At 35.6% G+C, this 18,397-nt stretch overlaps 1 protein-coding gene across 2 annotated transcripts in view; it reads right to left on the reverse strand.

Moving 5' to 3' along the window:
- RELN (reelin) overlaps window positions 1-18,397 on the reverse strand; it is a 536,845-nt gene that overhangs the window by 174,374 nt on the left and 344,074 nt on the right. For both annotated transcript variants that reach the window (XM_068972809.1, XM_068972810.1), the window contains exons 14-19: window positions 17,648-17,856; window positions 16,759-16,887; window positions 15,699-15,808; window positions 12,733-12,799; window positions 2,676-2,909; window positions 1,833-1,994 (exon numbers count right to left, since the gene is read on the reverse strand). In XM_068972809.1, the coding sequence (XP_068828910.1) occupies window positions 1,833-1,994; window positions 2,676-2,909; window positions 12,733-12,799; window positions 15,699-15,808; window positions 16,759-16,887; window positions 17,648-17,856 (911 nt within the window). The remainder of the gene's footprint in view (window positions 1-1,832; window positions 1,995-2,675; window positions 2,910-12,732; window positions 12,800-15,698; window positions 15,809-16,758; window positions 16,888-17,647; window positions 17,857-18,397) is intronic.

The raw sequence follows: 18,397 nt of genomic DNA on the forward strand, positions 1-18,397 counted from the left end.
TTACAGATAGCCATTTATACTGAAGAAAACTCAGCAAATGGCTGAAGGCATGAAGATATAATTAACTGTCTTATGGCAAGTTTACATGGTCTGTATTATTTAACATATAAAATGTAATTTAGTATCTAGAATATATCAAATTCTACTTCTGCTATGTTACCCTTTATTAATATTTATATAAGAGGAAGGAAGAGTCTCTTGGACAGAGGCAATATATATAAAATGAAAGTATTCTTGGTACCACTACCATATTCTCCATTAAAAAAAAATCTCCACTCTGATCTTAATCTTTCAAGCTGTGCACATACCTAGTGTTGAAAAGCCACCTTGATTCTGCTTAGAAGAAAAATGTTCCTGTCAAATGGCAGGCAAGATTAAACGTACCTTTGCAATAGCACATTAAATCTATAATTATTTTTCATATCAACAAAGATTAATTAAATTTCATGCCTCAAATTGATTACTGAATTTGAAACTATCTTTGTTAGAAAAAAATGTATTTTAGGCCAATTTAACTTAGGACAATGATATTTTCTTCACGCTTTCATTATTTTTTTATTACCACCTTGAGTTTTGCTAGATTTTCTTTTAATGCTTATTATGGAGAGTCTACAAAATGTTTCTTTAGGATTCATATGTCTCTACTGAGTGAGAACATTGAGTTTAGTCTTGTGCCTACCCCTAGAGGGAATAGATTCAACACATTTGGTGCATTCTTAAATTTTATAACATATAATATTTACTACTCATAATAGTTGTTAAATACTATCACTATTACATGCTACCTCATTTTCTAATGAAAATATCAATAAAAGCTCTCATGTATTTGCAAATACTTAAATATAGGGATAGCTCTAAACAAAACTTCAAAGTATATAAAATCATCATTGCCCCTGTTTTTTTGCTATGATGCCAGTGTACACTTCAGTGCCCAAAGTCTCAACTCTTTCTCACATCTTGCCATGTTTAACATGTATATACTTACAGGAAGGCAAAATTTATTAGCTCTTTATATTTGACAGTGGATATAAGCCAGGGATACCTACTCTAGTGCTATTTTAACTTTCCCATCTTCCTCTTCTGCTATTTTAAAGGAATTGCAGTCAGCAGGTCAAAAAGTGTTCTAGAAAAGGAGGTGACTCTTTGGACATATCTGAAATTGTATCACAAATGGTGATTATCACTAGCCAAAGATGGCTCTGCTTCAAGTAAAACTTAAATCTCACAATTGTGACTGTAGACTGTGAAATATATAAGCCAAAGAAAAATAGAAGTGGCCTGAAGAAAGGGCTTTAAATACAGCCTCCACTCCATCTTTGCCAGGTATGCTATATATGCTAGAAAAATATCTTTGTACTTATAACTCAATTATGTTACATGCAAATTAAAAAAAATCAGTCATAAGATTTTATGAGTTATCATCTCATATGATTTATTATAATTTATCATATATTGCTGAGAAATATTTGTCAACAGCATTTATAATTTAATACTATATTAAAATCTTTTCTAATAGTTTGTACTATAGTTGAAAAAGGGCTTCCCCAGAAGGGAAAAAAGTGTTAATTATTTTTCTCTTTCCTAGATGTAAAAACATATTTCCCTTAGATACACATTTCAGAATATGAAAATAAATTTTTTCAAATTACCAGAAGTCAGCAGGGCAAACAGATTACAAGAATGTAGCCTGCTAGTTTTTCATTGCAAGAGGCATCAATCTTTATCCCTACCACCTCTCAATGCAAAAGTATCGGCTCTTATACCACTTGAACAAAGATTCCCTCAGGAAGGCAATATCATCCTCCCATTTTTTCAAACGCTTTCCAACATACCTGGGCTCATGATAGTTGAGATATGAATAATGTTCCAAGAGTTTCCAAGTTATCCCATTATCATAAGAATAATGTAATAAAACACCTTCACCAGGTTGGTCAGGGGCTTTGCACGTGCTCAGAACAGACTTGCTTCCCAGCCTCAATGTGAACTGGAGAAACCTAGATATGAACTGTCTATAATTAGTGTGCATAAACATTTAAAACATTCATTGTGGCTTTTAAAGAATTTTGAACCAATTTCAATAAACTACTCAAAAGCTGTAGGTTTCCATTCATCCCTCTTCTATAAAATGTAAGCAATTTCACTAAGATATATATGAATATATATAGAAGATGCGGTCAATACATGCATTTTATAGACATCTATTTATACAAATATAACCATATGTTTACACATATTTGTATACTATATACTTGTGTATATACACTTAAAATGTCAATCAATCATTTTCTTGCTACATTATTAAGCACTGGGGGAAGGGAAGATGTAGGGTAAATCTAATCAGATTCTGCAAGCTGCCAAATAAATAAAACAACATAAATAATTAACTAGCCCTTGGCTTAAGAACAGTTTTGATGCTAACATTTTATATTTTAAAAAAATCTAGTCAGTCATTAGTATCTTAAAATCATAGTGAGCCTTTTAATTTACTAAAAACTAGGGCAAATTAACCCTATATAAACTATAAGCTTCCTCTCATCTTGACTGAAAATCAGAAGATATATATATATATATATATACACACATACATTAGTAACAACAAAAAAAGAAAATTAATAGATATGAATTCAATCTTTGCTATCTTATTTCTGTATGTATTTCATTCTGCCTTAACTCACCTGGATTGTGAGCTGTCAAGGAAAGATGTGATTAACTGACGCCTCCCATCTTTGTTGAAAACCAGGGCCTTACCACTGGCCAAGACACCACAGCCAAAGCTGACTTCAGCACCACGGATAGAGTAAAAATTATGGTAAGATGAGAGCCTGGAACTGCCAAAGCTTTCAGAAATAAACATTGGGAATGTCTGGGATGCCATCTCACAAGCTGGGCCAGAAAATCCAGGGTCACATCTGAAAGAGACCATGAAATTAAATCCTAAACATTAGTCCTTTCAGAGATTTCTTTATTTACTTTAGGCATGAGGAAGTCCAGAAGCCAGTATTTGAATGAATGGTGAGCAAGGCTTATTTGTTTTTGGAGAATACTGAATTTGAAGACTTGATTTTGGAGAAGTTACTGTAAATACTCCAAAAGTATACAGTCCTGCTGTAAAACAAAATTATGATTAAAACATTTATTTAGCACTTGCCCTCAATCAATGCCAATAATTTACCTGCAAATGTATCTATATTTGTGCATATTTCCAATTTAAAATCTTCATAAAAAGTTATATTATGTGTATATAATTTTATTCACAATGATGTTCATTAAATTTATAAAAGAAACATTGTAGGTAAAATACTTCTATAGGATATCTAGAATAAATTTCCTTTAGAAACAAATGTAAAAATACATGCTTTGTTTTTTACAGTAATTACTGGAAATATTCAGAAAAGATTGGAAAATAAATCTATTTTAGTTTCAAACTGAATTGGCATTATAAAGGGAATGCATACACCCTTGACCTAGATAGATGTCCTTAGCAGAACTGTGTTGTCTCTCAGTGGAATCCCACATTAGCAGTGCTTCGAGAAAAAGCAAATTCCCCCTTCTCACACACTACACAACAGCCTGCCTGCTGCCATATAAGGATGTACTGTATATATGTGAGCTGACTAGAATATAGATAGAGTTACCTGAGTCTTCTGTTAGTGACAGAACTCATCACAGATGACTTAATAACTGAATATCAGAAACTTCTTATATTTTAAGGAGTTTGCTCATCAGGAATCAGTTTCAAATTCTTTATTTGTACGGCACTATTTCTTTCTCACAATAATTACACTACCCATTATAAAATTAAATGGGTATCTTTTTGGGTGGGTGGCAGGTTTCTAAGCATTCAAAAATTTCTAAAACCTGAAACAAGCCTTTTATTTTTATTTATTTATTGAAATTTTAATTGAAGTATATTTGATTTATAAGGTTGGGTTTGTTTTGGGTGTGCATAAAAGTGTTTCAGATATATATATTGCTTCTCAAATTATTTTCCATCATGGTTTATTACAGGATATTGAATACAGTTGTCTGTGCTATACAGTTAGTCCTTGTTGCTTATCTATTTTGTATACATAGGGTGTATCTGCTAGTTCCAAACTCTTAATTTGTCCCTCCTCCACTGCTTTTTCTGTTTGGTTACCATTAGTTTGTTTTCTATGTCTGTGAGTCTGTGGAACACGTCTTTTATAAAGCAAGTGCACCAACAAGGTGATATTATAGCAACACTTGCAGACTACTTCATTAGCACAAATGCAGAAACTGAGATCTATGCCAGCCTCACAGAGGGTCCCTGGAGTATATGAATGTCCTGAAATCAAATGCGAAATTTTATATGTATTGGATATTCCTTGGGAGGTTTAAGTTATGATCATTTTATCAAAGAGGCTGCATCCTAGAAGGCCAAGAACTATTGTAGCACACAGATAAGGTTGTCTTGGCATTAGGGATGGCAGTGGAAAAGAAAACCAATATTTACAGAGCAGGTAAATACACCTCAAACAGTTTACTTCTATCTCAGGTTATCCCTTTGACTTAGTCCAACTCTGAATAGCCAAGAAGTTTCTAAAAAGGATAAAAGTCAGCTAAAGAGGACATGTTTTTAACATTGGAAAACAATATGGTTTACCATGGCCACAAATTGGAATTAATGTTCCCCAGTAAGATTATCTACTGCCAGAGTGCTTTTCAGGGCAAATGTATATCTGTATATTAAATGCATCGTCTTCAGTCTAGTGATTGGGGGAAACTGGTGATCATTTAGAGAAGACTCACTTTGGAGTCACTTTCGATCTTGAAAGTGTACTTTAATTAAAAGTTACATAATTGGGATAGAATGCTGATAAGGAGTTCACTCAAATATACAATACCTTTGTAGCCTTTGTTTTGCAGTAGAATAGTAGGCTGGCACACACTGGGGATTTCAGGAATGTCCAGAGGCTCTTCCAACTCCAAATATGTTCCTTATTGGTTCATCTATGCACTCTTAAATGTGTCATTACAGTCACCTTGAATGTCAGGGAAAGAAGCCTGCCCCACTCTTAAGATACACAGATGACACCTGGGTAGGAAGGTTTCTAATACTCTCTGTTCTCATTAGCATCTCTAACAGAAATAAGCTTATCAGGATAATAAGTTGTCAGTTTAGAAAACCAGGCCTTTTTGCCCCAGTTGCTTAATAATAAAATATTAAATATACTTCCCAAAGGAAATGCTCAGTTTTTTCTTTTGAAAATTGCTCTTTTTGTAAGTAATTCTCTTTCCAGTATTACTTCTGATAGTTACCACCCCATGGTCTTTAGCTACTTCTGATCACATGTTACACAGGGTTAACACTAACCATTTTGTCATTAAAAATATATTGACTTGATTGTTAAAAAAAAGAAAGAAAAGAAAACCAGGCCTGGGGATTGTATACAGCCAAGGAAGTGTTAGAAAGCAGGAGAGGTGGAATCCTGGTAGCAAATAACAGTAGTGACTAAGGGAGCAAAGTGAGGAGAAGAACAGCTGCAGAGGCCCAAATTCAAGGATCTGTTTAAAGGACATAAATGGTATTGAATGTGAATTACTTTTCTGTGGAATTCTGCCTAAACTTGAAAGGCATACATTGCTGGAAAAGGAGGTAGGGGCCAAACATTTAGCCCAGTCACAAATGAAGAAAGCCAATGAATGTTACAAGAAACATTGCCAGGAACAGGGACAAAACTAAAGTTCCAACTGGTGAAAAAATTTCGCAAGACCTCAGCAGGAAGAAAAGGCTACAATTATTCAGGATAATGTATAGTGTCTAAAAAAAAAGATGTCCAAAAGGCATCTGCCATTCAGATTTCTGTTTGCATCCATCATGGGTGACACAGATGGCTGCCTTAACAAAGTTATTTAATGCTAACAGAGATACTGTACACAAAATAATGAGGTACAAAGTGTAACCATTGTAATTATAGATTGGTATTTCAGAAATAGAACTTTCTATTTTCATTAATAAAAGCAGCTGTCATTTTAGATAATTTGCTTTCAAAATTTTTCAGGACTTTAGAAATTACAAAAATGTCAGCTTCTCTGTGTTAATTTTATTTGAAATGTACTAAAGAAGAGGATGATCTGTCTACAGATAATGAGTAAAGATAAACTCGAGGAAAATACCAGTTGATGTTTCATAGTTCTAATGAGTCAGTGTTTCTGGGCAGGAGCTGGTAGTTTTATTAAAAAAAGGCAGAGATGCTTATTCTGTTTTGAGATTAAATGGGAACTTTTCAATTCTTTATATATATTTCCATTACAAACATTTCCATTATGCAGAATGGTGTCTCTGTTAATTAAATTCATTGGAATACAGTTAAAAAAGTTAACCTGAGACTCAGTGTGACAGAGTAAGAGGATGTAGAACTTACCCCTACCCTATAAACACATTAAAAATACATCTATATGTGAAACAATTCTCATGTAAAACTAAGTGGAAATTGGCAGAACTCCCACACAACCAAGGCTATAAGAAAGACGGTAATGTAAACAGGTAGAATGGGAAAAAATAGGCATCAGTTGGGTCCTGTACCTCTGGGAGGGGTCTAAGAGGAAAGGAAGGACTGCACGGGTGGCATCTCACCCTGGGGAGGGGGCCACAGACGAGGTATACAGGTACTGGGGTCCTACATGCAGGAGTACCCAAGTTCCCTTGGGTGCTGGGAGAATGGCTAGGACAGACAGAATGGCTGCAGAAGCCTAGACCCCACTCGCCAGGAGTAGGAGGGTGCTGGCTTGCCAACAGATAGGGCAGAGAGTGCTCTGGACTAGCGGGTGCCACCTCACTGTGATCCCCAGTCCAAGTTGGGTGACTACCCAGCCCTGTTCACTCTGCAACACAGCTTGGCATGGCATCTAGAGCTGACAGGTCCTGGGAGAAAACATGACATAGGGACAGAGGAGCAGCCCTGCAGCCTGGGATGTGGTTTGGGTGGGGCAGTCAACTTGTTCTGGTAGCAGCATGGAAGCAGTACAGACCTCTGATGGCAGAGCAGCTACTGGAGCCCCTGAGACTGGCTCCCAGCCAAAAGAATGCTGCAGCCCTGGCCATTCCATGCCACAGATTGGTGCTAGATCTCCAGCAGACAGGTCCTGGGGGAAGACTAGATCTAGGGACAAAGGAAAGGCTTGGGGGTCTGGGGTATGGTCCAGCTGGGGTGGCAGCAGTCACTGTTGGCACTTAAACGGCACCCCAGAAGCAGCCCAGACCTCTGATGGCAGTTCAACCGCTTCAGTTTCTGAAACCACAAGCTCTGACCCCCTGTCCCAGCTGAGCAAATGCTCTGGCTCCGCCAACTCCATGCTACAACCTTGCACTAGATCTAGGAAATGAAAACGGAAAAGGATGCACACTTGGGCTGTGTCTGAGTAGAGTTGCAGATACCAACACAGGCAGCACATCAGACTTCTGTAAGCCCCAGAGCCTTACTGACTTCAGCACTCTCCTTTGGGCCAAAGGCCTCAGTATCAGGAGAAAGATATGGTTTTTCCTGTGGTCATGTATGGATGTGAGAGTTGGACTATGAAGAAGGCTGAGCACCGAAGAATTGATGCTTTTGAACTGTGGTGTTGGAGAAGACTCTTGAGAGTCCCCTGGACTGCAAGGAGATCCAACCAATCCATTCTTAAGGAGATCAGCCCTGGGATTTCTTTGGAAGGAATGATGCTAAAGCTGAAACTCCAGTACTTTGGCCACCTCATGCAAAGAGCTGACTCATTGGAGAAGCCTCTGATGCTGGGAGGGATTGAGGGCAGGAGGAGAAGGGGACGACAGAGGATGAGATGGCTGGATGGCATCACTGACTCGATGGACCTGAGTCTGAGTGAACTCCGGGAGTTGGTGATGGACAGGGAGTTCTGGCATGCTGCAATCCATGGGGTCAGACATGACTGAGCGACTGAATTGAATTGAAAGGGAACAGAGCCAGCTGGAGCCCAACCTGCAGCTTTCCCCCTCCAGCAACTGGAAAGCAGAACCAAGCCCTGACAGAACTCCAACAGTTACGGAGCAGAGAGGAGTTCCATCTCACACCCTGCACAGGCTCTAGCTCTTCCAATATCAACCACACCCCCTATCAAGGTGATAGAGGCCAGCATACCCTGAGGAAAGATGTGGCTGGCATACAAATCTAATTCAGTCTCATGCTAAAGACACTGATGTACTCACAAAAAAACACCTTTTCAGGGCCATTACAGATAACTATTTCACCTAAATTCATTAAGACAATGAAAGTTAAGTAAAATGAAATGCAGAGTAACTACTCCCAATTGAAAGAGCAAGAGAAAACCCCTGAAAAAATAAACAATGAAACAGAGTCTATAAGACACTGAGACAGAGTTGGTAATAAAAATGCCAGCTAAATTAAGGAAGACTAGCAATATAAACGCAGATCATTTTAACATGCAATTGGAAACTACAGAGATGACCCAATCAAAAATAGATAATTCAGTTTCTGAGATAAAAAACCTTCTAGAAGCAATGAATAATTAATCAAGCAAATGATACAGAAGAACGTATAAATAGAATAATGGAAATTACCCAATCAGAACAGCAGACAGAAAAACAAATGAAAAAATGAAAGCAACATATAAGATCTGTGGGGTAATACAAAACATTCCTACATATGCATGATAGGGGTTCCAGAAGGAGAAGAGGGAAAGAAGAAGATCAAAAATGTTTTTGAAGAAATTATGGCTGAAAATTGTCCAAACCCAAACAAGGAGACAGGAAGGAAAATTATCCAGGTGCAGGAAGCACAGAGGGTCCTAAACAAGATAAACCCAAACAGACCCACACTAAGACATATAATAAAAAAAGGCAAGATTTAAAGATAAAGAAAGAATTCTAAAGGCAGCAAGAGTAAAACAGAGTCATACACGAGGGAAAACCCATAAGGCTATTAGCTGATTTCTCTGCAGAAACTTTTCATGTCAGAAGGGAGTGGTATGATATATTTGAAGTCCTGAAAGGGAAAAATCTGTCACCTAGAACACTCTTCCTGGCAAGATTATAATTTTGAACAGAAGAAAAGATAAAGAATTTCTCAGAGAAGCAAAAACTAAAATAATTCAACAATACTAAACCTATCCTAAAATAAATGTTGAAGGGTCTTCTCTAAAGGGGAAAGAAGCAAGAATCAATAAGAAAGGAAATGTATAGTGAGTACTGAAGATCACTTAAATAAGATAGGAAATAGATTAAAAAGCAACAAAAAAATTATAAAAGCAACCATAACTACAATAAACAGTAAAGGGATTAAATGGCATAAAAAACATAACATGTAGGGGAGGGGAGTAAAAATGTAGATCTTTTACAATGTATTTGAACTTAAATGCCTATAAGTTTTATCAGTTTAAACAAGTACATAGCTATGGGTCAACATACTTGAACCCAATGCTGTGGTTTAGTCGCTAAGTCATGTCTGACTCTTGTGACCCCATGGGCTGTAGCCAGCCGGTCTCCTCTGTCCATAGGGTTTTCCAGGAAAGAACATTGGAGTGGGTTGCCATTTCCTTCTCCAGGGGATCTTCCTGACCCAGGAATCAAAACCAGGTCTCCTGCACTGCAGGCATATTCTTTACTGACTGAGCTACCAGGGAAACCCATGGTAACCACAATGAAAAAAATATACAAAAAATGCACAAAATTCAAAAAGAAAGAAACTGAAGTAAGCTATAAAAGAAAATGATCAAGCTACAAAGGGTAAAACAAAAAGAAAAAAGAAGAACTACAAAAACAACTGGAAAACAAGAAATAAAATGGTAATAAGTACATACTTAATAATTTTGGAGAGGATGTGGAGATAAGGGAAAGTTGTACACTTTTGGTGGAAAAGCAAATTGATACAGCTACTTGGAAAAGAGTATGGAAGTTCCTTAAAAAACTAAAAATAGAATTACCATATGATTCAGCAACTCCACTCCTGAGTATATATCCAGAAAAAACAAAAAGTCTAATTTGAAAAAATATGTGCACTCCAATGTTCTCAGCAGAACTTTTATAACAGCCAAGATAAGGAAGCAACTCAAGTGCCCATTAACAGATGATTTACTTAAGACGACATGTGATATATATGTATAATCACATCTGAGTAATGGAAAGTTACTCAGCCATAAGGAAGAATGAAATATTGTCATTTGCGGCAATGTGGCTGGACCTAGAGAATATTATGCTTTTTGACATAAGTCAGAAAGAGAAAACAAACACTGTATGATATCATTTGTACATGGAATCGAAAAAATAATACAAATTAATATATATAGCAGAACAGAAATGGATTCACAGACATAGAAAATAAACTTGTGGTTACTGAAGGAGAGAGGGAAAAGAGGAGGGACAAACTAGGGGTATCAGTTTAATAGATATAAACTATTATATATAAAATAGATATGTAACAAAAATTTACTGTACAGCACAGAAAACTATACTCATTACTTTGCAATAACCTATAACACAATATATTAGGTTGGTGCAACAGTAATTGTGGTTTTCCATTGTTGAACTTTGCTGATTGATATTGGAACACACTCTTAAATAAATGCGGTTATACATCATTTTAATGTGCATTTCTTACTTTATGTTTTTTAGCTAATGACTTATTACTTGCTTTGTATTTTTTGATTATTTTAGACTTTGAAAAAAGAAAGCAAAAAGCAAATTTGAGTGATTTTCTTATTCGAGTTCAAAATGGGTCGTAAAGCAGCAGAGACAACTTGCAACATCAACAATGCACTGGGCCCAGGAACTGTTAATGAAAGTACAGTGCAGTGGTGGTTCAAGAGGTTTTGCAAAGGAGATGAGATCAAAAGAGTAGTGGCCAGCTGTTAGAAGTTAACACCAACTGAGAGCATCACTGAAGCTGATCCTCTTACAACTACACAAGAAGTTGCCCAAGAACTCAGTGTCAACTATTCTATGGTCATTCTACATTTGAGGCAAATCGGAAAGGTGAAAAGCTCAATAAGTGGGTGACTCGTAAGCTAACTAAAAATCAAAATATTATTGGTTTGAAGTGTTGTCTTCTCTTATGCTACACAACAATGAACCATTTCTCAATAGGATCATGATGTACAATGAAAAGTGGATTTCATACAACAATCAGTGACAACCAGATCAGAGGCTGAATGGGGAAGAAGCTTCAAAGTACTTCCCAAAGCCAAACTTGCTCCAAAAAAAAGGTCATGGTCACTGTTTGGTGGTCTGCTGCCAGTCTGATCCACTACAGCTTTCTGAATCCCAGCAAAACCATTACATCTGAGAAGTATGCTCAGAAAACTGATGAGATGCACCAAAACCTGCAATGCCTGCAGCTGTCATTGGTCAACAGAAAGGGGCTAATTCTTTTCCAAGACAATGCTTCACTGCACATAGAACAACCAACACTTTAAAAGTTGAATGAATTGGGCTAGGAAGTTTTGCCTCATCTGGCATATCCACCTAACCTCTCACCAACTGACTACTACTTCAAGCATCTTGACAACTTTTTGCAGGGAAAAGGCTTCCACAACGAGCAGGAGGCAGAAAAAGCTCTCCAAGACTTTGCAGAATCCTAAAGCATAGATTTTTATGCTAAAGTAATAAACATTTATTTCTCAATGGCAAAAATGTGTTGACTGTAATTGTTTCTGTTTTGATTAATAACGATGTGTTTGAGCCTAGTTATAATGATTTAAAATTCACTGTCTAAAATCGCAATTATGTTTGCACCAATCTTATCTGCAAAAGTATTGAATCATTATGCTATTCACCTGACACTAACACAATGCTGTAAAGCAAGTATACTTCAAATAAAAAACAAAGCTAACCTGACACTATTCTCAGTGGTGACCAGTATTTTGCCTTATAAAGATAATTTACAAATGATCAGGTTCAAACCCCTTTTATGATTTTTCCATTAAGCAATTAATTACTGACTTTCTAATTTGGAGGACAAGAAGAGACAGATTAGATGATCCATTGTTGAAAATGTATCTGTATAACAAAGACTGTAGTTTCAGGGATTCTCAGGATATTTTATTAATTAAATATTATAGATAATGATATAATAAATATGACTATCATTTTGCTATGAATATAACACAATGGTCTGGTGAGGGGTAAGGTATTACACTGTTTATGTGCAATTTCATACTTCATATTCAATATCATTATTATGTTAAATTCTTTATATATCATTTTGAAGACCTAAAAGATTCTCAAAAGTAAGGAAGATTTCAAATAGCACTTAAAGATGATGGATTTTCTTATCAAATCTGTTAATTTGGCCTGCTCCAGTTTCCTTTTACATCAGGTTTATGGATCATCGTTGACTTTTATAATTCATTTACAAAGCATGCCAGGAATTCAAATATAATTCCTGAACACTAGAACAAATTTATGGAGAAATGTCATATTGAAGAAACTAAAGACATACAAGGCAGCCATCAAGATCTGAAGAATTCAAATTTGTTCACAAATTTACATGAAGTATGCTACATTTGTTCACAATTTAGCCTAATAGAAAAATTATTTATTAAGCAACTTCCACTTACAAAATACATTCAATAATCTATTATGCTGAAATTCCATTTGGAGCATGCTACTTTTGGTCTTGAAAAACCTCAAAAGCGTAAAAAGGAAACTAATTAATTATAAAACAAATTAATATCACCTGTGGTTTCAGTATATAAAGCACATATCAAAAAAGAGAAGTATAAATATTACTTAAAAATGCTTACTTGCAACCATGTCGAGTGCACTGTCCTCTGCCAGAACAGAATTTGAGACATGATGGACCAATATAAACTGCAGGGCAAAAGAGAGCATGTGAAAGATGGCAAAAATCACAGGAAAGGCCAAGACCACCACCAGCATGTGAAACAATTTTGTGAAGCAATAGCCATGAAATCTCTTTCTTGCACAGGAATCCAGTTGACATACAGAGTGCTGTGTGACAAGCTAAGTGTGTAGCTACAAATCTGCCAGAATGGTTTTAACTTAAATAATCCTTTAAAGATTTTAATCTGTCATAGCAAAGAAAGTAGGAACATAATACTTTGGGTTCTTAATGCAGTCTCTTCATCTAAAATGGGTTCAGGCAGCATATTAGTGCTTCTGTCTTGAACTTTCTACCAAGTTTATATTCTTTGGGTGGAAATTAAGAATATATCACAAAGTGGACAGATTATAATTTAATTAAAAAACTATCATTTCATTTTCATCTGAGGAAAATCTATATCACTGCAGATGACTGTTACATGCACTTCTAAATATTAATCTATTCTTCCTCAAGTGGAGACTTAAAATCTGTGGTTGAGCATAAAGTCTTCTGTATACTTGTAGAGCTTTTTAAAAATGGTAGGTTTGACTGATAATGATATTACAAACCTAAATTCTAAACGTGGGAATGCTGAGAAAAGGGGCCCTGATTGTTGAATGCTAGGTTTGAGATACTCAGACTCAAATACATTTAAAGATATTAAGCCTTTTGATAATCACTACAATCAGTAACACACTAAATAGTGTAAAAGTGGAACAAAACCAATATGGAATCAGAGATCCAGTGGTTATTGAGCTCTCCTGTATTCAATTTCAGGCATAAGCAAAGTTACTATTCATTATCATTTTCTTCTCTAAGAATTTTGTTGTCATCTTTCCCTGCTAATTATGAAATCATTAGGACTCACAGTAGAATAAATTTAAAGGCTCTGTTTTTCTAAGAGTGTGGAAAAGATAAATCTATTTTCTTCACTATTTTCACTAATGTAATCAAGCTAAACAAACTAAAAAGTGGTGACAAACATACTTTGCTCTAGGACCTTTCATTTTACTATGAATTTTAAATATTGATCTGTTTTTTTCTATTTGTTTTCTTTGATGTAATTATGAAATTCCATAGTGAAATGGGAGAGATTTGGGGAGTATTCTTTGGCAAGTAGACACAAATTTCCCTTGAGAAGATATATGCGTATTCCTCTTGCCTTTTGAAGAAACCAGAAACCAGGTTCTGCTTCTGCAAAAGCCTCATATAAAATAATATCAGAATTTAAGAGATTGTGTGGCTAGTTCTGCATTTGACAGACACTGCTAAACATGCCTATTCCATGTATTTTAATCTTTTCTCATTCTACTCAAAGCATAATGTTGGGAATTCATGACCTGTAGCAAACACTTTCTAACTTAAACTCATACTGTACATCTTAAGGAAATTTAAATATTCTTTTCATAGGCTTATATGTTCTTCATTTAGCACTTTACTTTTTTGATAATCTAAAGTAATCTAAGCTCATTCTAAGACCATTGAAAAGTATGACAGCAGGAAAATGTCATCCATAGCCCACAATCCAGAGGTATATACTCATTCCCTAGAGCTAATCAACAGGTAATTCAAGTTCTATCGAAAATAGTCTACCAGTGGAGAAATTTCATTTTAACAAATTCATCTCCAGACGTTTTTGCAAATACAGTGTGTTTGTCTCTATATGTTTGTACCCATGTGGCTCATATGGTCTTTGAAATCTGAGTCTTTTATTGGTCTTCGTTTAATATAGATTGTTTAAAAAATTTACCAAGATGATTAGACTGCATTACTGGCTCAATGGACATAAATCTAAGCAAACTCCAGGAGACAGTGAAGGGAAGGGAAACCTGGTGTGCTACAATTCATGAGGCCACAAAGAGTCAGATACAACTCGGTGACTAAACAACAACAAACAGCAAATCATTTTGCCTGAAGTCATTTCTGAGTTTCAAGAATTGAAACTTCTTGAATTAATTGTGCATTAATTTTTAAATTATTCAGAAAAACAAAAATGTTAAGAGATGGAAATTTAGCATTTTACAATAGTGAAGGGTTTTCCCACTTTATAAAGTTAACATAAGTCAGTGGCTATCCTAAACTAACTTAAGTATTGATATTTTGTCATTTCTTTCCTCCCTTTTACTTCCTTGTAGTATAACCCATTCAGTCAAATTTATATATTTTTTAAAAACAGGAAATCTCTGAATCTGCCTGAAGTGAGAATTGTTAAGTGAGTTGGCTATTAATTAAAAAAAAAAACAGGAAATTTACAGTCATGGACTCCAACAGATTAAATATCTGCTCTTGTGAGTAATCAACATGAGTGATACTGGCTTTACTGTTATGCAACAATTTATCAACAATTCATTTAAAAATTAAAGACAACAGGGTATTTTATATATTTCTAAAATTTCCCTTTATGCTATTTTCTGAAAAGGAGGTAAAAGTTTCACACAGAAGTTTCATTTTAGAGATGATGTTTCCTGATGTGTGATGTCTGCATCTAAAAAAGAATCATTCCAGATGTCACAGTAGTTACTAAGAGAAGAATGAGTCATTTTAATACATGCAGTATGGTATTTATGTTAATTTTGTATAAAACATTCAAGAGAAATGTTAGGCTATCCCCTGTCATCACCTGCGAATCTGAGTTTCAGAGCTTTATGCATTTTAAAAGAATGTATGTTGAAGTGTACTAGCATCTAATATTGCTGACTCCACTATCTTTATTCTTCTGATTGTGCATCTCTGGGCTTCTAACGGAATGCAAAGGAGAAAGGGAAGAAAGGGCGTTTAATGAATTGCAAGACCATGACTTGGAAATGTGATTAAGTATGTGCAGATGAACAAAAGCATAGGAAGAGTCTACTTCAATGCATGTGATTATGACAGGCAAAAACTAACCATTATCAATTGCCCACATATTTCCAAGGATTGGTCCCGTTTGTCTCCAGCGAATTCTGGTGTCCCGGGTTAGTGCTGCATTAGGAAGGGGAATTGTTATTCGGTTCCACCTGCAAGAAAGTTAGCACAAAACAGCTTCATATCCAGTTTACACCTTTTGAATCTATTTTACATGCTTTTGATGTTCTAGTCTCTCTATACTTGAGATGGCTGGTAATAAACTCTTTAAATTCACCTGTGGAGTCTGTTTATAATTTTAAAACAAATATATAACTTCTAGAAACATCCATAGCAAATTAAGAGTATCTTATAGCCACTGATTTTTTTCAGACTTTTTAAAAGAAAATTTTACATCAATACTCAGACCTTAGATATTATTCTATGATAATCTGTGATGAGCTAGGGTCCTGATTAGCAAAGATTACTTCTTATTTTTTGCTATTCTCTAGTTCTATGTGTATTTAAACATAGGCTAGAAAGGAAAATAATTTTTAACTTAATCTTGCATTCTTGGAAACATTTTTACTATTTATCTAGTGATTATTCTGTAAAGTGGCAAGTATTTTATATAGACATCTTTAATTCTCTTAACGGTCCTCAAAGGGCTATATCATTGTCCTTAATTTACATGGAAAGAGGTGAAAAGTTTGAGAGAGTAAATATCATTATACAAGTAGATGGCAGAATCATGATTTGAGCCCAGGTTCAGTTCCAAAGCTTAACTTTCCTCTACTTGTCTATGCTCCATCTTTTCATTAGTAACTATTTGGTAGTAAGTCTTTTTGGCAATAACCAGAGGTCACTATATAGAGTTTAAATTTATGCAATCCAAAATATAAAAGCTTAATACCTAAAGAATGAATGACTCTCTACAAATTGTGATCATGCATCAGATTTACAAAAATTACTTTTTAAAAAAATGAGATCACTCCTAAATCAGATGAGAAGGAGAAGGCAGCTTCCTTAACTAGTATGCCAAAAACACTAATCTCAGGCTTACTTACTGATTTTGAGTCTGCAACATGGATTCAGATCTCTTGCTATGTTAGAGTTCACTCACCCACTATAGTTTTCAGAGGAATAGATCGTGCTGTGAGGGAGGTGGGGTCCGGCACATATCTCAGGCAAACATTCAGTGTGGAGTAGCGACCAGGAACGCCCATGGTTGGTAGAAAACTCTAAGCTGATACTGATCACACCAGAAAAGCATAACAAAACAGGGCAAAGATAACAAATGAAAGTAAATGACTCTTCTCTGGAGAAGTATATTAAACATCTGTAGAACTAGTGTAAAAAAATTTAAGATGCTGTTTCCAAAATGACTGTTTTCCCCTCCACTGAAGTCTGGCCAGCCTTCAAAGTGCAAGCAGTTAAATTACCGCTAATAGAAATAAACAATGTTTTAAAGACAGCAAATGGTAACTTGAGCTTGTGCTCCTGAATTTGATAGATGGCAAGGCAATTACCATGTCTCACACTGCTACTTCATCCTGTGAACATGAGACTGACAAAATCCTTAGGAAGGACAAGAGCAATACTTCAGCAAGTAAAACAGAATTCATAGCTCTTGAAGTGCTAGTTGATTTCTGTGTCTATTATTAGGGGGCCACTAAACCACATGGGGTCAAACATTTTTTCAGTTATTTGTTTTTTCTTCTCTCTCAGCAATCTGTCGGAATGGGTGGCTACCAGAGCTAATCCAAACACTTTGACACCTAAGATCAACTTCTTAGAATAAAGTTCTACGTAAAATCTATCTAATCATACTCTCTGTATTATTTAAAGAAATTTTCTTTTTCCCTTGGGGAGAAGTTTGTATTTTATTAATAGATACTTGATTAAAAATTAAAAATTAAGGTGACAACTTACTAAGAAGTTGCTCTGATTGAATAGCCAAGTTCACATGTTCATTGTTAGTTTGTCCACAAACACAGAATGTGGCTTCCTACCTGTTCCCAGGCTGCTGTGTTCCACATCCCAGGTTAATAGAAAACTGTATCATGTGAGACATTGTAGAAGGGAGAACAGGTAAGACATGGAAAAAATCTACAGCCCAGACATTCCTATTATGTCCTTGATGGTTCTTTTGCCTGAGACAAAATTTGGTAGCAGGAGTCTGAAGATCAGGATTGATGACTACAGAAACCAAAGATGGAACCTTCAAAACAAAGGAAACCAAAATCACTCATAATCTTCCTTGTGGGAATCAGTGTGAATTGTCCAAGATTCAACTTACAATTACTATGCATACAACTGCTATTTATTAAGCACCAAGCAATATTCTGCTTATTCCATTTGTTATTTCACATCAAAGATGTTGTCCTTAGGAGACACTCATTTTAATCACTCAGAATTCCTCCTTTGCAGACACCTGAAACTCTGTGTGTGACTGGTCAGACTCTCTCTACCTGAAGATAAATTGGCTTAAGGTCTTTAAAGTTATCAAAGCTAATGTATCCATTTCATCTACCTTTGCACTAGATAAAGGCAACTTGACATTAATCAATCTTCTTTTAAAGTGTATTCAAGTAATATAAATTCTTTGCCAAACCAGGTATTCCGAAAATAGGACTCTAAGCAAAAACACCCATAGCCAATGAGTTAATCCATGATAACTTACATAATTGATTTGGTCTGAGACATGCAGCTGACCAGTGCAAGTATAACCCTACCTAGTTATAGCTGGAAAAATTGTCCAT

The sequence above is a fragment of the Capricornis sumatraensis genome, chromosome 5 (genome assembly GCF_032405125.1).
Source record: "Capricornis sumatraensis isolate serow.1 chromosome 5, serow.2, whole genome shotgun sequence".
NCBI lineage: Eukaryota > Metazoa > Chordata > Mammalia > Artiodactyla > Bovidae > Capricornis > Capricornis sumatraensis.